The 24590-nt window shown below is 43.1% G+C and overlaps 1 protein-coding gene across 12 annotated transcripts in view; it reads right to left on the minus strand.

Annotated features, from left to right (window-relative positions):
• Positions 1–559: 559 nt before the first annotated feature.
• Positions 560–24590, minus strand: part of arvcfb (ARVCF delta catenin family member b) — a 364725-nt gene continuing 340694 nt past the window's right edge. For 11 of the 12 annotated variants that reach the window (XM_054731269.2, XM_054731267.2, XM_054731259.2 and 8 more), the window contains 8 exons: positions 18163–18290; positions 16345–16495; positions 14381–14573; positions 12281–12392; positions 11230–11317; positions 6313–6404; positions 3834–3946; positions 560–772 (listed from right to left, as the gene is read on the minus strand). In XM_054731269.2, the coding sequence (XP_054587244.2) occupies positions 3845–3946; positions 6313–6404; positions 11230–11317; positions 12281–12392; positions 14381–14573; positions 16345–16495; positions 18163–18290 (866 nt within the window). In that variant the 3' untranslated portion in view covers positions 560–772; positions 3834–3844. The remainder of the gene's footprint in view (positions 773–3833; positions 3947–6312; positions 6405–11229; positions 11318–12280; positions 12393–14380; positions 14574–16344; positions 16496–18162; positions 18291–24590) is intronic. The other variant, XM_070546407.1, reaches the window with a different exon arrangement.

Consider the following 24590-nt stretch of genomic DNA (forward strand, 5'->3'; position numbering starts at 1 on the left):
CAAAGTCTCTCTTGATTTGGATCTGCTTGCACTCAATATTCTTCTTGAGATGCGACGTGAATAAAAACGCTCCCAGATGGACTCACAACCTGCAGCCTCCTAACTTCCTGGTCCACACATCTGATTTCAAAGCAGTGCACTCTCTTTTTTGTTTTTTGAAAACAACACGGTGAACCCAGATGGATTTTCAGTTGGGGTAAATGTTTCTCTGCAATGCTACAGCTCTTCTCAGGCTCGGCTTCCTTGTTTTTCTTCTCTGGATTTATCTCATCAAACCCAAAACAAACTTTCAGTAGCCTTCAAACACACCAGTCCAAACCTGTTCATGTCAAGATATCAAAGCACGACAACACACTCAAAAGAAAATCATTCAGAATTCCACTAAACCACTTTTGAAAACTCAAATACTTCTTCTTCCACAGGTTTTCATCCAATACACGTTCTTTTTCAATCCAGGCTGTCTCACGTTGCTTCCCCCACTCTGCCTCCAGCATCAGCCTCCGTCCTGATTGTCCTAGAGCTCCGTCACGACTCAACACTGTAAAATTCACATGATGTCCAGGAATGTAGATATGACAAAGTAGTAAGAGTTTTTTTTCTTAGTTCACTTTAAAAACCTTCTCTGACTGAATGCTGACTGCTGCTGGGTAGTCGTTTTTGTGATCAGTCTCTTTTTACAAAGTCCAGCTCCAGAGATGAGTTCCTGTGAAATGGCAGTGGTGACATGAGAGATCCTCGTCCAGCTGGGGTGTTGCTCTGCTGCTGCTTAAGCCTGAAACACGGGGAGGACAGAAGGAAAAAACAAGTGAGATAAATCTCAAACTCTCACAGGTGGAGTTTCAGTCCCAAAATATAAACTCCAAATCTTAAACCAATTTCTCGCAGCCAGGTATATGGATGGGCAGTATGTCCAGTGTAATCGATATTCCAGGAGCTGTTGCTTTAATGACATTTTAGAAAGACATTGTAGCAACTTTCAAGTATATATTTTAACTGCAAACCTTCAGCCATCTTAAACAGATACTAGGCAGTTTGCTTGCTTTTAGCACCCCCTAGTGTTTGTTTGCAGAAGCAAAACCATCTCCACGGCGTGCGTTCTCTTTAACACCTTAATCTAACAGCTGAAACGTCTCCCAGCATTCCTAGGTGTCTACAGGAGTGATTCATCACTAAATTAACCAAATCAGCTGTGTTCATGATCTAAAACATGCAGGAAACGTGCTGGAACCAGACAGCAGCGTCAGGTGGGACAGCCCAATTTTTTTCTCCACAACCGTGATGACGCAAGTGCAATATTCTGACCACAGGGGGCGATAGGGGCTGGGTGGCCTTTCAATACCCTGTACAGAGTCATTTTAGTACATTCTGGCTCAAGAAAATGATTTAAACATATGACAAAGTTGCAAATTGTTCCTTGAAACTTCTAGGATCATAGCTTCTCCCACGGGCCTCTAATGCATCACAGCTCATGCCGTCTCCCACCTGGAGACATCTCCAGAGCTTTATGAAAAGTGAGGGATCTAGTCTGGCAGAAGACACAATGAATGTCTCAAGAGAAGTTAGTGAGAGGAGGCTAATTAGATGGATCTTTTCTCCTGGCTTGGTTTGAAGTGAACAAACATGGCCTGATTAGGATGAGCTGCTTTTGGTGCTGATGGCCTCATGTCCATTTGTTCTTTTGTTGTTTGAGTGTTGTGACTCTGGCCTATTGACCCATAAAGCATTTGCTGTGATCACTGGTCACAAGGATTTAGGCTTTTCCTGTATTCCTTGATTTAGGGACTCAGTGGCCTAGTGATAGAGTGTCCCCCCCCTGGGACAGGGAGATCAGGGTTCAAATCCCGGTTGGGTCATACCAAAGACCTTAAAATGGGACCCAATACCCTCCCCCCACTTGACACTCAGCTTTAAGGGGTTGGATTAGGGGGGTACAAACCACCAAATAGTTCCCGAGTGCAGCCGTGTCTGCAGCTCACTGCACCCCACGGAGATGGGTCAAATGCGGAGAACAAATTTCACCACACACCAGAGTGTGTGACAACTGATGGGACCAAAGAGATTTCCTCTTTGAACTTTGCTCCAAACTGCACATTAGTGGAGAGGTCTGTTGCTTTTATCTTGAGTTAATCTAAGACTTACTACCGCATCAAGATTCAAAACTTTATTAATCCCTGAAGTGCGATTTAAATCCAGGCTATAGTTCAGACGCAAACGTTGATTCAGTGGCTAAATGTGGATTCTAAAACATCCGGATAAGGATCATGTGTTGTGATTCAGCATTCGTATTTGCTTTAGGCCATACTGCCCAGCTCCACATGGGGATTTAAGTTACATTAAAAGGTTTTTGGTAGAAAACCTATCATGACAGAACATTTCTCTCATGAATGGGTTATGGATCTGGAATGAAAATCTTAAGCTGCTTTCATTTCAGGCATCAAAACCACCTGCTGACATTGCACTATTTATCTAGGAATCATCACTGAGAACGACTCAGAGATGTCATGGCAGATGGAGAGTGGAGGCAATGGACAAACAGGTGCTTGGTGTGTTGGATGAAGCCCTGAAAGCGCCAGATGGAGAAACATCTTACCTGATGACACATTCATTACCTTCTTCTTTACTTTTTCTACAAAATTTTCCTGAACAGCACACATCTACAACTTCACAACTCTAGAGTCAGAGTGACGCTTTTCACGTGACAGCACAATAGATGGGATGGTGAACGGATCATCGCTAATAAAGAAGAGTTGGATGAAAGGATGAAAATCAGGGGGACAGAAGGAAGGAAGCAGAGGAGAGAAAAGCAGGAGCCAGAACAATGACAGGCAAACCCAGACCAGAGAGCTTTGAAAATGTCGTTTTTAGGGGGGTTCTAAGAAAAGCACAAGAGAAACGGTCAGATATTTAACTTGGAATTTTTAAAAGAAGCAGCTTTAGCAGATTTCAGGTTTTTTGTTTTTGACACTGCCGATTGTTCATTCTCTACTAAAACCTTTATAAACGCTGATTTTCCTGCTATAAATATGAGTTCTGAGACTATAGACACTCAGAAATCTACTAAAGCACCAAATACTCAGAGGAAGCCGAACTTTCAACCTCAAAAAGTTAATTTACAATTCATGAGCTTTTTTCCCTCACTGTAGTTCATCCGAGTTGGCTTCCATCATCCAGTCATCAAACTGCATGAGTCACTCATCTGAAATCGTCTCAACATCAAAAGTGGCATGAATGAGAAATTCAGACGGGATTTTTCTGAATGTGTGCACATATTTCTTTTTCTTCAAAACTGCATTTCATTACGGGACACCCGAGTCCTCAGAGGATCCGTCTAGGGTGCAGAGGAATGACTTCCCTTCATCATCCGCCTCCACTTCCAGCGTCAGCTGTCAGGGGAGGCGGCGAGTGAGGTGCTGGGCGTGCGTTCCAATGAGGCAGGCGGTGCTGAATGGTAACCAGAGACCAGAGTCTGTCAGCGCTCTGCTAGTGTTCCCGAGTCAATAAGACACGTCGGTGTGTGTTTACAAGAGGATCTCCCTGAACAGCAGTGTTAGCCTCCATGGCAGTTTGTAATTTATAAAGAAAAACCTGTACCCTCTGCTCTGGAGAGTTTGTTATTCTACACAAAACACTGAAACATAAAAATTGTTTTCAGCTGATTTGGAATATGTTTCAACATAATGACTCCTCCTGCTGACTGCTCTGGGAGCACGAGGACACCAGTCGTGCACGATGAGGTGAGAAAGTGAGAGAAAAAAGGGAGAAATGACAAAAAAATAAAGGATGCAGAAGGTGAAGGTGTTATTTTTGTTTGTGCTTTGGTTTTTCAGACCTACCATGCATGCATTTAAACCCAGGAGTCAACAGGCTGGGGCTTAACGTCACACGCGTCCACCAGACTGACCGCAGGCCTGTTACTCCTTATATAGTGTTTCCTATTTGTGTCATTCTGTAGCCACAGGTGGAAGGGTTAGGGAGGGAAATAAACACAGTAAAACAAAAAAAGTCATTACATTTGACACATATAGGCTTTGCACACACATGCATCCAGGATCAGAGAAGCCAGCGTTAGTTCTCCGCCTCAGCTTCGGAAAGCAGTCAGAGTGGTTACAGAACCGCATAAAAACATGCAAATCAAAAGAGGGCAAAGTTGAGGCGGCGTCCTAGGGAAGTGCAGACAGGAAGACCCGTAGAACCGCAGGCTGCTGCTGGAGGTTGTGAGCTGTCCTGTCACTGCTCAACCTTTACTCATGCTGTAGGAACTCTTCATCTTACCACTTCACTCTGCCGTTTACGACCAGGACTTCAAAACAGAAGAAAAACAATACTTGTGCACAAAAATGGAGAAACATTATCTTCCATTTATGAGTTGTAAAATTAAATAACCAACAACTTGATTTTAGCTTTGGTTTTCGGAAATGTTAAAGACCAAGTTCACTAATTTTCTCTATACATCTGCAGTGGTCTTGAGTAAAACTGAATGCCTTGAGAGTCGATGTCTAAGAAAAAAAAAAAAGCTCTGGCGCTCCTGTTTCGGTAACTGAGCCAGAGGAGTGGGGAGCAGAACACAGCAGGTTTTAAAGTTTTATTTCCTGATATTCAGACATCTCTCCTCTGATTGGCTAACAGCAGCACAGCTTTTCCAATGACTCTGCTACATGGATGTTTTATCTCCACAAATAACACAAGCCTGGAGGAGTTCTACCATTTTGTGAGTCGCTAATGCTAACAACGGTTAGCTTCTACTAGCTGCGACGCTCTCTGAGCTGGATGCTAAGTCAACAGCAACCTTCCCATCGCAAACAAGATGTGAGTCCATTAATTCAATGTGATGCAGATCAGAGCTTTTTCAGGTCTATTGTCTATCAGCAGCTAATGCAGGAAATAGGGGTAGAAGACTAGTTTCACGTGAAACTCAGAGTGGCCAATCACATTTCAAAACAACCATGTTTCAGTGAACGTGGGCTTTAAGATGGCGATGTTTACTAACAGATGGAATAAACAGTTTCCAACTACACCTGCAGTCTCAGCAGCAACATACCGATGCTTGGATCTCATTTTAATCAAACAATTTTTATGTTTTTGGTTGATAAAACCAGAACACCTAGACACTGTGGCACATAGCATAGTAGCACATCTGAGTTCTTCCCACTGCATTTCAACAACGATTACTTCTGTCTCTCCAGTAGTTTGTGGATGTAGAGAGACACATTTATGTTCAGATATTTACTAATATGTCTAGTTTTGACGACTGCAAATGAAAATAATCAAAATAAATATTTTTTTCATTATTTAAATGATAAATAACCCTCACTTGTAAAGCCTTTCAGAGTTAGTAGACTCCAAAGTGCTTTCCACTGCAGTGTATCATTCATCTGTTCACACACACATTCACACGCTGATGGTGATGAGCTGCCACATTACCACAGCTGCCCGGGGGCTGCCAAGCACGAGCGACGCTGGTCCCTCTGAACACCAGCAGGTGGGGGGGTTGAGGGCACCACATTCTCTGTCGAGAGCCGGGATCGAACCTGAAGCTTCCTGATTACTGCACAACCCGCTCTACCTCCTGAGCTACTGCGGTCCCAACTACACAACAATCACATATTTGTTGACTTTTAACTTGATGATTTCGGCTCTCGTTCAGAAAAGTGTAAACACCCTTGATGCAGACGATGAATCTCAGCACAGGCACGCCCTCAGAAGTTAATTTAAACCTGCAGAGGAGTAAATATGTAACCATAAATATGTTTATGGTAAATGATCGCAAGCAGACTATTACCGAATGCATTTCTGACTCACTAAAGGCAATTACCAAGCACTCTAATAGATCAAAACTAAACAACCAAAAGTACTTGAAAGTCGTTTGACATGTCAGCCATCCTCTGAGGCCATTATCTTCTGACTCCACTCGGTGGTTCAGCTCAACAATAAACACGCCGTGGCTGCAGTGAACAGGCTGCATAATCAGCAGACGACCTCTTGATAATTCCAGGGCGTTCATTTCTGAAGCATGGCTCGTCTCCAGGAAGTGTGCTCGTCGGCGGTTCTTTTAATCAGGCTCAGAATAATTACTAAACAAACTCCAACAAGCTTACACTCAATTAACTGGTGGCTCCCACATCTGAGACAGTGGCAAAGCTAACAGAGCCTCGTTAAAGAGTCCACGCTATTAAGAGCCTCTAATGAGGGCCACCACAGAAGACAGAGAGAGACAGAGATAAACACACAGACAGTACATGTGACTGGATTTCCACATGAAATATTTATGCCATCATCTGTACGATCAGTCCTAAATCAGAGATCTGACGTTACCTTTAATGGTTCCCGTTCTGTTAGGTCCGCTGAGCCGTCATCTGTTTTATATTTGCAGTCCTTGTCCCTCTGATCAATGGTGGAGTAACCATCTAGTAGGATCAGAGAACAGCGATCAGTTCAGTCCTCTGAAAGATGATTTGGTTTTTGAGATGTGAGAAGCTTTTCACACATAAGTCACACGTGCGTCCACACTCTTAGTTTGTGATTTGTTCCGGTTCACGCGTGGGAAGCAGTCCGTAGATTTTTTAACGAACAAATCCCTCCCCTCTGGGTTGTGTAAAGCTTTCTGAATTCTGATGGTGTCACTTGAGAACATCACAGTTTGTTGTACAGGTGGTGTGATCAGACTCGTTTTAAATTTGTGCCTCTTGACTTTTTCCTGTCACACTGATGAGCGTGTGGCTTTAGCAACTCTACACAAGTAACGTTTCACCACACCTGGGCTCACTTAAGATCCTCTGTTTGCTGTCAGGAATAAAAAATAGCAGCTACAGGTGAGAAACCATGCTTCACCCACCCTCAACCTCAAAATCCAACATGGCTGCCCCGTGTAAATAAACACCTGCTCTAAATATCTTAACTTTTATACATTTAGGTCCCACTAAAGCAGTCGCATCCATGGTCCTGCACCATCTCCATGCGTTTAAATGATGACAAATACACTTTAACCAACTTGTTGAAAGCAGTTGTCCTAGTAAAGCACTGCCGACAGTAAAGTTAGAGGTGACTTCATTCTCATATCTGAGTTGTGATTGCAGACAGAGAAGAGAGGCTGCAGCTCATTCATAAATGAGAGAAAGTGCAGTGTTTGGTTTGGTCAGTTAGCTTGACAACATTTTGAGGGAAAGATATTTCTAGAATGCTCTTTAAATGCTTTTCGGATATTAAATATACAGATCCTAATTTTGGTCGTGTTTCTATGCAACAGTTAGAATATACCTTTCTGAATAGTGTTCACACCTGACAGGACTGACGAGCTAACAGCTAGTCTACCACAGCCAAGACCAAACATCTAACTCTGCTGTTCCTAAAAAAGCTTCAGCCTCCTTCATTTCACAGCATTTGATGTAATAGATGTTATAAGCCTCAGCACCATCACATTTGATTATGTCAGAAGAGAGAAAGCCTGCAGAATTTGACCCCGACTGTAAAAGGCGCTACATTTATGCTTCTGCTGGTGGCCACACCCTTTGGTAGGGTCAAGTTTGTAAATCGGTTCTCAAACATTTTCCCTAAAATAAAGGATGCAGATGAGTTGTATGGTTATAAATGACCAAGATTCCCTTTAAAGTGTGATGGATTGTAAATAACAGTCGTATGAACCTCAATGACATTTTGGAAACTGAAGTTGTTTCAACCTCCTGTGACCCTGCAGCCACATAACACCACATTAGCTTCTTAATCAATAATTTTTCATTCTCTTCAACAGAGACTTTTTAAAATTTAGAGACACTTTATTTTGATTTTAATTTGATGGTTTAAAACATGTAAACATTGTTTTATGTAATTCTGAACTGTCTGTAACAGTTTTTAGTCTAAACTCTGTCATTCTGTCATAGATAGCATTCCTGTGCTGAGGGTGTGTAAATCTTAACATTGTTGAACAAAAGCAGCAGATTACTTCACATGTCCTCGTGTTTCAGCGTCTGTGTGACACTGGGCGGGTTAACGGCACTGCAGTGCGCATTTCTAGTTTGAACTCTGAATTCACCTGAGGGCTGGTTCTCTGCCGTCATCAAAGGCGAGAAACCACAGCAGCTCCCAAAACTCCATTTAGTGTTTTCAGAGCTACAGTTTTCCCCACAACAACACATTGTTTTGCCACAAAAGTTCAACCTATAACAAGCAGGCTGCGCCGTGGCAGGAGCTGTTAAAATCCTGTCATTTAGTTTGTCACTTTCAACAAGTTTTGTTTTGCTTGCTTTTCTAAGGCACACAAAAACAACAACAAAGACACACAGCAGGTAATTACTGAAGGTGAGACTATGGAACGGAAATGATGAACAACAATGTTGGAAGCCAACATAACCTCCCGCTGGTGTCTGTCTGCTAATGTGACTGCTGTTTGACACAAACATTCTTCTTAGAAGATATTTCATAATTTTTGGTAACTCATCTGTATTTAGGAATGAATAATACCAATTATGATCAAACTGCTGATGTCATTAGGTTTGTGTATCTCATTAGTTCTTGATAACCCTCAAACCAGTGGCTAACCCTAACCCTGGACTTACAGAAAAAGGATGAAAAAAAAAAACACACAAAGGAAAAACTAAATCCGTTCTTATCAAACTAAAATTACAGCTGAATAAATAAAGACTCAAGAGAGGCTTAAAGGCCAAGTTCACTCATTTTTTCAATACATCTGAAGTGGTCTCTTGCATAAATGAATACCTTGTGAGTCAATCTCTGTGGGAAAAAAAAGCTCTGGCGCTCCTGTATCAGACATTAGGGGTGTTTCTCAATGTCATGGCGAGGCGATGTCTTGCGAGGCCAGGCGCCTTGCATACAAGGACACTGTCCTTCCTTGGTCAAAGAAAACAGTTAAATGGAACAGACTTGCATCACGTGATCGCGGCTTCCACGACGGTCACGTAACTTCACGTGACACGGGAGATAACGTTATATTTTATACGTATTGGTTTCAATATAAATTTATAACAAGACTTTTACTTTTTAAATTGAGGAAATATTTGTTAAATTAAATATGGCCACCGAAGCTGCAACTATTAAGCAACTAACCAACCATAGATAACGTCTTTGGATCTAAATAAACATTTTAAATGAGTTGACTTACTTTTAAACTTACAATTTGCCCCCGAAGTAGCTGCCGGCTTCTGATTCACCATCCTTTTGAAAATACCGCGGTGTATTCTGGGTAATTTTTTACCAAGGCAAGGCTACAAGACACCTCCTGTGTATCCTTGCTCAGCTAGCTAAACGGCTAACAAACCGAGAACACACGCCTCAGTAGAACATGAACATTGAAACACGTCTTGGCGGCTCCTAGGCAACCGGGGTGGGGCCAAGACATCAAGGCGAGGTTCCTTGGCATTGAGAAACACCCTAGAAGTTAGCCAGAGCAGACGGCAGGATTTGGAGTCTTATTTCCTGATATTCAAACATCTCTCCTCTGATTGGCTAACAGCAACGTGACTCTACCGCTGACTCCGTTTGCTCTGTGATGTCGATGTTTAAACTCCACAAATAACACAAGCCTGAAGGAGTTCTGCCGTGTGGTGGAGTTGCTAAAGCTAACAGTTAGCTACTAGTCGAGACATTCTCTGCTGTTCCCTGGACGCTAAACCAACAACAGCCTTCTCTGTTGCGAGCCAAGATGGGTGAATCCATGAATGTGACATAGATCTGACTGGCTTTAGCAAACTAAGCATCTGTTCTATCAGCGGTTAATGCAGAAGATAGGTGTAGGAGACTATTTTCACGTTCAGCCTGCACGTGACAGAGTGGTCGATCAAATTTGAAAAATAACAAGTAAAAACAGTTAACTTGCTCTTTAAACCTGGTTAATGGGCTGAGCGTCTGATGAAGAACAGTCTTTCATCAAAGCTCAAATGTTCACACCAGAGTCAGACCGCTATAATCTTCAGAAGGTAAGAAGGAACAAACAGGACAAATGTTGACTCCACCAGAGATCTGTTGGATTATGGACAGAGAATAGTGGAGGGTTTGCTGTTTTCTTGACTAAGGACCATCGGCTCGTACCTGGACCCAGCTCATCCATAGGTATCATATTACCACTGCCACATTTCCTGGTGCCTGAAAAGCATTCAGACACCATTTGTACAAAAGTGGCAAAACAAACTAATTGTGTCGTCGAGCCAAAACACCAGAGCTTTGGAAGGATAGTGTTTTTTGGTCAGTGATTGAATAATGCAAACTGAGAGTGTGGAGGCATAGGTGTCACCATTCAGCAAAGGATGCAAAGAAAAGAACTAAACACAATAAAACTTTAATGATTCAGGACAACAAAGTGTGGGTTTCCTACTGTCTTTCTACAACTTAACCTGAATGCTGCTGGTGGAGAAAACCAGTTATTCACTGAACACAAATATAAACGCAACACTTTAGTTCATGAGCTGAACTCAAACATCTGAAACATTTACTAAACACACAAATGACCCATCACTCTCAAATACGGTTCACTAATCTGCCTAAGGCCCTGTCCACACGTAGCCGGGGATCTGCCAAAACGTAGATATTTTTCTACGTTTTGGCCTGTCATCCACACGAAAACGGAGTTTTTTTCACATGAAAACGGATCTTTTTAAAAACTCCGGCCAAAGTGAAGATCTGCGTTTTCTCCGTTTTGGGTGTCTGCGTGTGGACAGACAAAACCGGAGTTTTAGAGTCAGCAACGTCACTTTCCGCGACAAAACAATCTGACATCACGTGTGCGACCTGTGTTTACACTAGCCGACAGCATGGAAGCCCTCAGAGCTGCGCTCGCTTTATCAATTGTCCAAGCGCTTTTTGCTTGTTTGTTTTTGCAAGCGGAATTACTGCTCCTTACGGAAGACCACAGACGAAGGACGAGGTTAAGAACGGGGGAAGTACTGCCGCCTACAGGTCTGGCATGTCCTTAACAACGTATTTATCCGGGTACGTGTGGACAGAGTTATTTTATTTAACGAGGTGGTGTGGATGCAAGCTTTTGGAGGGGCGGATATTCGTTTTTTCTACGTGTGGACTAGGCCTAAATCTGTGTTAGTGAGCACTTCTCCATCCTACCTCACAGGTGTGGCCAATCAAGGTGGCAGCATGAAGTTTACACAGGTGTGCCTTTTGGCCATGCTGAAATGTGCAGTTTTATCACACACACACACACACACACACACGCACGCACGCACGCACGCACACACACACACACACACACACACACACACACACACTAACCTTGATTCTTCTCCATCAGCGGCAGAGTGGTGTCATCATAACCTGGTTTGCCGTTCTTGGTTGCTTTAGGAGTAACCGCCACTGTGGGCTGAGTGGAGAGATAAAACAAACAGCATCACACAGCTGTTCTCATGCTGGGTGTTATGTTGGATTTCGTAAATTAAAAGACATTTCTAGCATAGAAACCTGCATAAGGCAAAGCGGACCAGAAAATAACTCTCATTGCCCTGTTGAATATTCAGTTTATGTGTTGGTCAGGGACCCACGAGCCAGAGACGTGGGCTCCCGGTGGTTCATGGCCATGCTGTTACATATATAGGATGTTTTGGCAGGCTTAGACATGTCTAGATTATATTCTAATGATGTGTTTAAATGTGAAACCTAAATATAAATGTATACATTTCTTAAATAATGTATTTCTAAATCTTTAAAACTACGATAATAAATCTGGAAAACAAATGAGCTCAAAACATGTTTTTTATGCCTCTTAACATTCTAAGACAATACAGCTGTAAATATATTGTGGACTTAAAAATAATAAAGTGATTCTCTCACTTTAGTCTAAAAATTGGACCTTACTAGTACAAATACTTGCACTTCCCTGGGTCTTCCATTCATCGCACACTCACGTATTTAGCAATGACTGCAGCTGCTTGGAGATGAAATTTGTCTTGAAAATTATTTCAAAATGTTCAAACAGCAGAGAACGTCTTACCTAGCAGAAGCTAACCGTTAGCATTAGCAACTCCATCACACAGCACAACAACTCCAGACTTGTTTTATTTGTGGAGATAAAACATCGACGTTGCAAACCAAATGGAGTCAGTGGTAGAGTCACGCTGCTGTTAGCCAATCAGAAACAAGAGGTCCTAATATCAGGAAATGAGACTCCAAATCCTGCTTTTTTCTGCTCCCATCTCTTACAGCTGTTTCTAGTTAGGGGCGCCAGATCTTTTTCCCCACCGAGATTGACTCACGAGGCATTCATTGATACTAGAGACCATCATAAATGTGTTGAAAATGAACCTGAACTAACACTAGAGTGGTGTACCTGAAAGTGGCTTTTGTTCCAGCCATCCTTGGTCAAAGCATTCCTTAGTTCCTTATAGCTCCACACCGTTTGCAACACGTGCGATGCGGCCTTAGTTTCACGAGCTGATTGGCTGAGGGGGCAGACAAAATAGAAGCATTAAATAAGAACCCTGATCCCGCCTTACCTCCGGTCTCTACAGCTATTTTGAATCAGTTTGAATATGTCTCCATTTCTCAGTTGTGTGACATAATCAAGGGGTTGAAGCCTTCCTTTTGTTTAAAGGACAGTATTGCTCCTAGACTGCTAAAGGAGGTCTTTAGTGCTGTGTGTCCCTAGATTGTTAACTCAGTTAACACCTCTCTTTCTCTTGGCTGTGTCCCAGCTGCCTTGAAACACGCTGCGGTCCAGCCTCTTAAAAAAAAGAGCAACTGCCTCATCCCAAGTGCCGGTGCCCACTTCCAATTTTAAACTGCACTTAGACACAGAGGACTGTGGGGGGAAGAGGGGTGGTGTGGTGGCATCAGCTGGCGTAGGCCAGACGATGCCTGCACTGCCCGCTCACCACAACCACGAATACACCTCATCAACACGCACTAACACTGTACTGGAGCAGGGGAAGTGAGACTAGGGGTCTCAGCGCACCTCTGTAGTCGCTTGGCTTCCCAGGGCTGGAGGCTAGGAAGGGGATCTGGCCGTCTGGCTGGGGTCTGGGGTGGTGGGTCGCTTTGCTTGACGTTGGGCGGGGGAGCCTGCTCATCAGCACCCCAGCAGGAAGGGTCGAACTCTGGGAACTGGTGATGGTTGTACCCTTTGTGCAGCAGTACCAGAGTGAATAGGGTGTGTATGGGGAGTGTGAGTGGGTGTCCGGTGTGCATTTTTGTAAGTCTTAGGTTGTATGTGTGAGCATGAGGGAGGGAGTGTGTGACTGTGTTTGTGTATGACTGTATATGTCAGGTGGGGCTTTTGACTCCACCCCTCTCCTGGGACCTTTTTTTTGCTGCTACACATCTTCGCCTCCTCTCCTCTGCCACACTAGGTGTGGGGTGTGGTGCCTTGGTCTGCCTGAGTGTTCGCGGCTCCCAGGTCAGGGGGTTTAAGATTTTTGGCGTCTGCCTGATTATTCTCGGTGGCTGCCTGGTAGGATCTGGGTCCCCGGCGGGGGTGGTCGCTCCTGGGACCCCGGGTCGCTGGGTTCCGGGCTCAGCCGACTTGGGGGTGGGAGGCTGCGGGCGAGCCTGCGGGCTTGCCACTGATATCCCCCGGGACTCTGCCAGCTGCTGGTTGTGGCCCCATGGGGCAATCCTCTGCGCCTCGAGGGGGGCGGGGGCTTTTGTTGCAGTCTCCCTGGAATTCCTGTGCTCTGGGGCAGCTCCTGGATCTCTGGGACTTGGAGCTCCTTCCATCTCCTGCACATCTTTGGGGGGGCGGGGGGTGGGTGGGGGCAGATCTGTGGCCCCTCACACTCTCTATTGGACGCTCCTATAGAGAAACCTTACATAAACAAGCACGTGTACGCACACAGGTGCTCACATGGTGCTCTCATAAGTATGGACTTGGGCACGTTCAACACAAGTCTTAAGGCTGTGGTGGGCACTTAGTGCACTGTTTATCTTTTGATTGTTCAGTAAAACAATGTTGATTTTATATTTCCTCATCAGGTTGACGCAGTGATAGCTTGCTGCTGTTGTATTGTTGTGTTGTTTTTCTTTTTTTTTCTCCTTCTGCAGGTCTAGAAGCAGACTCTTGTTCATCATTGATTGTTTATTTGTGTGTGTGTGTGTGTGTCATAAACAGCATAAACAGCTTAAATTTCCACATGAAGCACTTCTCCATCGTTGCTCCTCTCTTCCTCTCACCTCATGATGTAGCTGACTTTCAGGGTCAAACTAAAATAATCGTGTTCATTATCTCATTTCTTTCCATACTCCATCACATTGGTGGTCTGCACATTAGTGTAGTTTAGTAAATCAACATGACTGACATGCACACACAGAAAACCCAGCTAACTCATCACACCGCCACCCATCAATGACAGCGTCTCAGTTTTGTAATCTGTTCCCAGAAGCTTCATCACATCAAAGATCAGGATGTTTGGTCTGAGGACATCTCTGGTTTCACCTCGTCCTGTTGATGGCGACCAGCTTCTCGATGGCCAGGGCCTGGACGAGAGAGCGAGCGTTTTCTGAGCTGTCGGTAACAATCTCATGAATGGTGTTTAGGATGGCGACCACAGTGTCCTCCTCCAGGTTCTTGGCGGGTCGCTGCTGACCACTGGGCAGGTTGCTCACCAAGTCCCGCATGGCATAACTCCCTGTGGAGTGAAGTTTTTATTACAATTAGCCAAGCAGTAAACTTTTTAAACACCTTCAAGGTCAACAGCAAGGACTCCTCATTTCCTGCACAACATGAATTAAAATATACACTCAGCAGCCAATTTATTAGGTACATCTGTAATGATTAACAGAAATATCTAAAGCCTGGTTCACATGACAGAATAATTGTGCTGATTTTTGACCAGATCCTCTCCATCCCATCAAATAATCCATAGAACACACCCAATTACCACAAAAGCTCCAAAGATGATCTAATTAGATATTCCTACCTTGTGTGGTGTGTTAAGAGTGGTCTGGTCAGCTTAGACATGTCCAGGACCTCTCCGATCATAAATAAGGGCTTTCAAACGTGTTGGATTGTCTTGGTCTAATTTTTGAGGACAAACAAACGTGCTGTTTGTTGACTCTATCCAATCAAAAAGCGAGGCGACTAAAGCACGCTGCCCACTCCCCCTCCACCATGTTTGTTAACTACAAAGTGTAGCGTGTAGTTTTTGCCGTGTTTACCACCACACACTGTAGGACCAAAACTGGTGTACCTGTGCTTTTACATGTGGGGTCTCTCATGTTGAAAAGTGGCATCTTTAGAATTCTGTTGCGTGAATCGGGCCTAGCCAGCCAATCACAGACTGCAACTCAAATTTTAGATATCTAGATGTGAAAATGGCCTACAAAGGGTTCTTTCATATAACGGACCATTGTTCAAACACCACGGCCTACCTGTCAGACGAATATCTCCAACACCCTGTTGAATCCATGCTACGAACAATCAAGACCACTCTGAAGGCTAAAGAGGGTCCAAGCTTGCACTAATAAGGTGTATCTGACAGAGTGGTCATCGATCCATCAACTTAACCACTTCATCCTCACTAGTGTGGTGGAAGTAAAGTAATGTGTGGGCTAAATCTGAAATGGTCAGTCTTTGCAAAAACACATCGGACAGTCGTACATTACGACAGTCACACAGAACTTTAAAACTTTGGACACATTGTCGACATGCGTCTTCTGCTAACTTTCCAAAATAAAATTCACTTCCTGAAAACAACAAAGTGCAGAAAGTAGAAAATTTGCTCTGAGTCTGTGACAAAGGCAGAGTGTTTGAACTGATCAGTGCACCGGAGGCTTTCAGCAGCTTTTAATTTTTATTTTTATTTTTTTTACAAATGCTGAGTAACTTAAGCTCATTTCTTATTATTGTAACATTTGTGCCGAGCTAAAACTGCATTTTGCCCCAACAGTTCCACTTTCTTTAACCAACACATCTCTTAAAGTACCAGCAGCATTAGGCTACAGCAGCACTCGCATTAACCCCTTATGGATCATTACCATATTTAGAAATATTTTCTGATGTTTCACAATAATTCCCAAAATTACATGATGCTCTCTAATCATTTTGAACTATTTTCCTGAGCAGAGGGACTGTCTAAACATCATGGTAGAAAATTGTTATTTTTTCTAATTATTTCAGCAGATTATCGTCACAATAAAACTGTGTATAATGTAAAGGTCAGAGGTCACTACAAAACCCACTGTTGAACAGAGACAAATCTGAAGCCCGCGAGGACATTGTTGCCGGTTTTTCAGCGTGGCTTAAAAGTTTCCACAAACACTGTGGTATTAATCCAAGGAAGATATGAAAAACTATAAAAGTGGGAGTAAAAAAAGGATCGCTCCTCCTTATGACTGGTATGATCTCAGTCAACAATTAAGACAGCTGATTTTTTAAAGAGTAAGTTCAATGCCTTGTACCAATCAGATCCTTGTTGCGGCGGTCGATGGACAGGTTGCGCAGGGCGATGGCCACAGCTCGGACCACCTTATCAGAGTCGGAGCGCAGCAGCTCCACCAGGATGGGGAGACCTTTCTCCTTCCGCACTGTGGCTCGGATGTAGTTGGACCACTGTGGAGCAGAAGGTAGACCATGATGTCACTGATCATGTTCACACAATCACTCAACCATGCTCTACACAGCGAGGCTCTAAATAGACATGATCTCATTTGTCTAAATGTAAACATTGCTGGATATTTCTTTGCATGTTGTGTAACAAGAAACATTAACTTTGACATAAAAGGGATTTTCTTCTTGGTGCTGGTAACCTAAAAGATGTAATTAGGCATAGAACTAGCTCAACTGAGCCACTAGAGGGCAGTAGTCAGCTGTGGGGAAACATGCTAGGCTGTTGCGGGAAGGAACGAGATGGATCTACAACAGAAGCTCTGATGTCCTCTCAGGGAGCAGGACATGATTTGTCCAGCTAACAGATGAGATATATTAGTGATGCCAAAACATCCTGAGCACGGCTTTCTGTTCTGATCCACTCCAGCCATAAAGGTGGAATGATTCCTCCCATAGAAGGCTCCCTGACCCAAAAATCACTTCACCTGAATTATTCAAAACTTTATCTTAAAGAATCAGGGATATATAAACACAAATATCTCAGATAATTCCTGTCTGAAGTGCGAGGTCGGCAGTGCTGAACGTGGAAAACAGAATGATGCGTTTCGACCCCGACGCAGGCATGAAGAGTTAGTGAGAATACCATTGAGGGCTGAGTGCAGACAGTCTGTTGAAGAACAGGTGACCGCTCCGTCCTGCGGGGCTGAGTGTAAGCTGGCATTTGACTGCCAGCCTTCCGTGTTGACAATTTACAGCTGCCTGCAAGCCGCTCGACCTCTCAGCAGCTGCACAGCCTCTGATTGGAATAAATACCTGAATATGGCTGGAGCGGTGCTCCTCTCATCCACTATCGGCTGCACTACACATGAGTGGGCTGCACCTTAAGTACTGAGGAAGCTTTAATTATTCATAAAAATTTAAAATGAGTTAACTCTGTTCAACATGATGCTAACTACTATGCAGAGACCAGTGTAGAGGCACAGCCCCCTAACACCTTACACATACTTTACATCTTTTATTGCTACTTTAGCAAAGTTTTTACAAGAATAAACGTCTATTCCAAGTATATTAGCTCAGAAGTGCTGTTTTAACAAGCAGCTGATATTCCTGAACGCTTTCTCTGTCTGAGCAGCAGTTGGAAACACGCTGCTGCAAGAGGTTTACACCCAACGTCTGAAGCACAATCACTAAACAGCTGGAGAGAAGAGTCAAACATACCTATGAATAGTGTTTCAAGCAACCTAACTCTAAGCCTAACCCTTTATTTATGAAGGAAAAAAGTGAAGGCATGACTATACCGTACTACTTAACTTTGCATTAACCAGTTGACCTAATATTTTAAACTAATTTTGCTTATACCTTTTAAAAAGCCTATATTCAAAAGCTATATAAGGAAATTTAGGATAAAAGTTTACTGCATTGTTAATGAGGCCCGAGGCGCACACCTAACAGGAAGTCGGCCTCTGGTTTAATGTGTTGCTGCTATCCCAGCTTTAGCATTCTTACTTTTATCTGGAGCTAACTGTGTTCCCTTTCTAGCCTAATTGCTAGTTCGTGTAGTAAAATGTGTCCTGCTGAAAGGCCACGACCAAGACAGAAGTTTTCAGAAAGTCAGTGATTAAGCTGAACATCAGATAGAACATTGTGCCCTTCCCTAACCCAGGACTCACAGTCCACTGTCCAGCACTGAGGTTCTGCAGAGCCCCAGCTGCTGCCTCCAGGGTGTTGTAGTTCTGGCTCTCCGTCAGCAGAGAAAGGTACAGCCTCACCACTTCTGGCTGGTACAGCAGCTCAAAGCCTGCAGGGGGACACAGAGAGAGATACAAACGCGCTGGTTAGAATCCTGGCAGGACAGACGGGCTTTGTAAAGGTGCCGGCAGAACAGTGATGACATTTATCTCAGTCTGTAGGGAGATTCTGTTGGCACAGCATGAGAAAACAGAGGCTTGGGTTTGTTAAAAAAACACAACACCTGTGGTGATGGCAGAAAACACCGAGTTGAAGGAGCTTAACGAAAATAGTTTCAAACATTAAAAGAACAGCTCCTCTGAATTCCAAAGTCCAATAATTAAAGAAACAGATTACAGCTGAAAACACTCCAGAGGAGGTTATTGATCCAACATTCAAGGTCAAACCCAGAGCGTTTGAGAGGGAGGATTATTGGACGAACACGGGACATTCTGCCACAGACAGTCATTAAGCTTCTCTCTGATGGGAACCTAATTACTTTTATCAGCTATTAGACCAGGCCGGCACTGGCGCAGGGAGGGAGACGCACCAGTCACATCAGATTCATCCATCAAAGGTTTTCCTTATTTCTAAACAAAACAGACTCACTCGAGTTTCACGACTAAAGAAAAGTAACCTTTTGGGCCCTAGGGCTCATGCTGCTACACTTGTTTGTGCCCCAGGACGCTCAGGCTCGATTCAAGCATGAGATGGAGGAACAAGGTAGCTTAAAGTAGCTTTCCAGAGTTTTCTACTTTCACAAATTATGTATGATTTTTCAGAAATCTGTAAAAGTGATTATCTTGTACTTTGATATAATGTAAGCAACACGTCTTTTTTTTATAAGCACGCCCCCTGCCCCGCAGAGCTCCATGCAATAGGAGACTGAGCGCCAACCAGAACTAACCAATAGCGTTAACTACCGCTTAGAACACATATGTCAGAGTCTAGGTCTAGAGCATTTTTATGTGGCCCGCGAGATAAATATCAAAAATATATTAAAACTGGCCCGCTGGCCGATTTTACCGCAAAGACTACAACTCCCATGATGCTTTGTGGCGCCAGCGCGGAGCAGACGCGCCCCCTCCTTTGTGTTTTTTCAGCGCCGAGGCAGTCAGAGGTAGTTGGGTGTCTGCAGCTCCGCTGTCTCGGACAAGCTACACTCTCAGTCAGCGCCGAGTTCACTCAGCTGTTTTCTGACGTTGACGCCCAGAAACGGAGATTCTAGCCACTCAGTAATGTGTTCACGACTTAAAGAGAAAGTTTTCCAACTAACGTCCAGACAGAGCCGATATAACTCCAGCGAGCAGCGACACGCTCAAACCAGCACGGCTCTGTGGCTGCTGTCGTGTTTCCTCCCCGACACACAACAACGTGGTCACGCTGCTCAGACATGTTCATCAGCACAAACGTATGTGTGCACCTGTTGTCATCTAATGTTGTCATTATTATGATGAAGATGAACAAAACAACAGGAGTCTCCTCCTCAGCTCAGATCAGCCCCATGATGCAGGTATCTGGCTGGAACAGGTGAGCATCACAGTAAACCAGTGGAGCAAACTGAGCTTTAAATATGTTGGTTTTATGCTCTTTTTCTGCTCCAAAACATGAAAGTTAACAGGTGAGATGTTGCATTTTCATTTAAGATAAAATGATATTTTTATTTTGTTGTTGGCCCGTGAGAAAAGATTTAACCTACAGTAAACAGGAAGTGGAAAGGCTGCAGATAGATGAATAGAATAGAAAATCCCTTTATTGTTCCTCAGTGGGGAAAGCTAGACGTCACCGCAGCGATGACACTTATTACAGGAGAAAAAAGGAGAATAAAAAATAAGAAAAATGAATAAACAAGAAAACATAAATCCTGAATAGATTTATAAAATGCTGATTATACCACAAGTAATGAATACCACTGATGTGTTTTATTTGTAACGGACTTGCTCGTGTGTAATTTGGTTATTCCACATTCAGTGTTAATGCAGAAATAAGTTTGTTTCCAAATTTAAAGGTTCAAAATTGCATATATGTTGATAAAGAAAATGTGCAAATTTGCCGTCACTTTTTCAAAAAATATTAAGTTTGGCCCTCGACTCCGTCCCAGAGTTTCATTTCGGCCCCTTGTGAGTTTGAGTTTGACACCCCTGGCTTAGAAGCTTCAAATTTAAGGAATCCCTCGGCTGATGCAGATTTGATGAACTTTTCACGGACAAGCGCGTCTCTAAAATATAAATAAATGAAAACAAAACATGACAGGAGAATAATACTCGTAAAACATGTTTTAGCTCTGTTTGTCGGCTACAGAAGGACATAAACAAAAAAGTTGCCATTTAAAAAAAAACGGAAGGAGAAATTATTAGTGTGATATGCTTGCCAGCCACTAGATGGTGCCATCAGATAAGAGAAATACTCCGGAAAGAGCCTTTAAGGGGGGTAAAACCCCCTAGGGGGGAAAAAACAGAGAGGGTGCTCGCTGCAGAACTACAAAGGCGGAGCTGCACCATAAGGTGGAGCTGCACCAGAGTCAGCCCCGCCCATTCACGCAAACTCAGCCTAGCCCACTGACTTCCGTTTTTGTTTTCAACTTTATCGCAAACTGACCTGACCCACATGAATTACGGCTGTTACTAGTTTACAGTCGTTAATGCTATGTTCTATGCTCCAATTAAACAAGATAAATATAACTTGCTACATGACAAAGTCTGAATATATCCCGAAATAAAAAAGTTTCTCTTAGCGAATATCTGCCCACAGCCGCTCTAATAAAACTCCTGTACAACAACATGTACCACCACCATGTGGGTTTCTGGTAGTCCAGTGGCAAGATCGACTGAGTTAAGTTTTGCTTTCCCCTCAGCTGATGGTGGTGCGATTCTCGGTGGGGTCGGCAACAATCTATTTAGCCAGCTGAAACATTTAATTTGTTCATATTTTAGTTGTAATGTTCATTTTCAGCAAAATATTTATGTCTCTACAAGTTCTTTGAATTTGGTCGTTCCTAAACAGCATTTTAGTTGAAACTCTGCTCACAGATGGACTCACACTGGCTAAATAAACGAATGAATAAATAAAAAAACACATTAGTCATTATATGTTAAACGGCATACCAATAAATTGTAAACATAGTACTGGCAAGTGTAGCTAGAAATGAGGAAAAGAGATTATAGGATATTTCCACTGCTGGGAGGCGAACCCGCGCAAAACTGCATGTCAACCTGACACCATCACCACTACACCACCATATCTGATAAAATCTAGGTGGCGTTACATTTTATTATGCTATTTAGTGTGTCTTTGGAGATGGGATGTATGGTTTATTGGCGGTGTCTCAGTAGAAGTCATTTCAGAAATAATTTGTCAGAAAATTCACAGAATATCCAGATTTGAGAACCAAAACCAGACCCGCTTTGGGGGAGGAGACCAAATTGAAGCTGAGATGGGAAGAAAATGCATGAATGAGGCCAAAAATGGCTTTGGCGTGTTTCTTATGAGGAAATGACAATATAACATGATTAAAAGTTCCAAAAGTTAGATTTTTAATTATATGGAACCTTTACAAAAACTGTTCAATTCACTTCTCAACTCCGTCCTCAATCTTGCATTTTTTAGCCATAACACCCTCTTTGGTTCCAGAATGCTATAAAGCCTGACAACTGGAAGGAATTGGACTGACTCTGATAGAATGGGTGGGGCTGATTCTGGAATGGGCGGGGCTGACTCTGGTGCAGCTCCACCTTCTGGTGCAGCTCCGCCTTTGTGGTTCTGCAGCGAGCACCACTTGGAAAAAAACTGAGTTTGGCAAATCTTTGATTTTATATTTTTTAAGACTAAATGTTTTGGCGTTTCTAATTCACTAAAAACATCAGGAAAATGAATGTTCTGACACTAAACTAGAGGTGAGGGAAGCTCGGTGGTTCCATAAAGCCTGGACCGACTCCTGCCTCCAACCCCAAAGTTAGCTGATGGAAAAAGAAGAAAAAAAGTGTTGGATGAAACTTTCCCTTTACAGAAACACAGCTTTCTTCCCATTCTCTAAAACATAAAAGATATTTCACACTCTCCTCCCAAGCCTCAAGGCTCAAATAAAAGAGAATAGAACTGACTGTGTCTTCCGAGGGCAGCTTTCATTTGAACACCCCTGCATTACGTGGCCAGGGATGTTTAGCAACCTGTGTGATTGATGCTTGCAGGCTCAGGATCTCTGAATCATCATTATCATCATTTATGACGTATAAATAGTGTGATTTGATACAGGTGTGACTTAGTAGAACAACAGAAAACTGTGACTGAGGGTGGGGTGTGTGTTTTTCTGCTCGGGAGCTAACATAAAGTTACATTTGTGCCTCTAACATCTCACACCCATAATTTACAGAGTGGAAGCCAGGGTGCACACACAGATTCAGACTCATGGCTGTTAACACTCGGAAGCGATGGTTTACTTCCCTCTGGCATTTCCCCTCAGGATCACTCCACCAGAATGTGTGTGGGAGGAACTGCCAGATTGGAAGAACGATACCCGAGGTGCCGCTCGAGAAATGTCCAACTTCTCTTCAAAGAAAGGAGCGTTTACAAATCTTTGAAAATCTGGTATGTGTTTTGGTATATAAGTGATCTCAATATCTACAGCGTGCAAAGAAGTGATCCTACAGAAGCAGCACAGTCAGGGGCAGTCAGAGTCCCGATGTGACCATGTGCTAAAACATGAACAGATTTGTTCTGGGCCAGGGGGAGAGCAGCTAAACTATACACTCAGCAACATTCTGCATGTGCCTCATATTTCTGGGTCTACTAGGTGCACAGTCAGCAAACTAAGGACCACTGGGCTTCGTGACAGACGTTTCACCTCTAGAGCAGGCTCTCTGGACAAAGGCAGCCATATTGAACCTTTACAACTGTCCATAAAGGTGTGTCGTCTGCTGCAGCGTCTTTATAACGTAATCCCGAATGTCCTCCTTTCTGACACCAAGACAAATGTAAGTTATGGTCTTCCTGGAGTAATGTTCTTTTTGATGAGCCAGAAACTCATCAAGTCTTTCAGGTGATGTCAGAAATCTTTGACTTCACCGCTGCTTTGGTGACAGGTCCTCTCGTTTAAACCCTTTTAGCAGACGTCAGCTTTTACTCAGATCTATTAACTTTGTATCAGAACACAAAAGAAAGATAAATCATTTTATAGACATCAAGATACAACATTAGATCCTGTACTTACAGTAAGTGTGTGTGTGGAACATGTTAAAACAAAGCTAGCCATAACACAGACCTAGCTGCCCATTGAACAGCAGCATGCTGGTGAAGGCTCTCAGTCATCCCTGTCACGGTACTTCAAAGGGGTTTGAATGACGGCAACTGTACTTCTTTGGTTCCTTGGAGATGTTTTGCTTCTCATCCGAGGATCTTTGTCAATTCTGACTGGAATATATACTGTAGAGCTGTCTGCTGTTGCTTAATGAGCAGAAACTACTTATGAATACCCCTTCTGCCTGCCCCTAAGAAGTTGCAGATGTTACTGACACTGTTCAGCAGTGTGTGCTTCTAGTCTGATAAAATCCTTAGCCAGTATTTTATCTGTAGTAAACTGACAGATTTTTAATAAATAAATGTCATTTCAATTTTTTATTCTAATTAATCCATCCATCCATTTTCCACCACGTATCCAAGGTTTGATTGCAGAGGTATAATGCAGAAGGGAAAAAATAAACAGACATCCTGCTCTTCAGCTCCTCCTGAGAGACCCCCAAGGTGTTCCAAGGCCAGAGAAGATCACATAATCCCTCCAGTGATTTCTGGGTCTGCCCTCTGGTCTCTTCCCTGTTGGACGGGCCCAGAAAACCTCCAAGTGAAGAAAAACTGAAGGGCTGTATGTTGCAACTACCCCATCAACACTTCCATAAATCAACGTCATCAAATTGATGTCATCGAACCAGACACGGAGAAAAGATGAGGAAAAATGGCTGTAAATTAGCCCTTTGATGCATAATGGTCACTACAGTGGACAGGTACTCAAAATTGTTATTTATTTATTTTTGCTATTAAGCACAGCTGTTGAAGACTTTATTGCATGTGAGCCCCTCCCTTTGGACTTCATTAAGGCAATCCAACATATTTCATGTTCAGAATGCACGCTGTCCACTGAGGTGGACATGTAATAAATTATTTGTAAATTAACAAAATGTCACAAAAAATATTTGTTGAAATTTGTTTCATTCACACCTAAAGATGAATGAAAAAAATTGTTTAAAAAATCATGGTTGAAGATTTCATAATTCATGCATCAGAGGGTTAACCAAACTTCTAATCCTTCCTTCAGGAGGAAAGATCCACCATAAATCTGGCCATGTGGTAAGTAGCAGCTACGCTAGGGGAGAGCAGATTA

Source organism: Nothobranchius furzeri, chromosome 17 (genome assembly GCF_043380555.1).
Source record: "Nothobranchius furzeri strain GRZ-AD chromosome 17, NfurGRZ-RIMD1, whole genome shotgun sequence".
Lineage (NCBI taxonomy): Eukaryota > Metazoa > Chordata > Actinopteri > Cyprinodontiformes > Nothobranchiidae > Nothobranchius > Nothobranchius furzeri.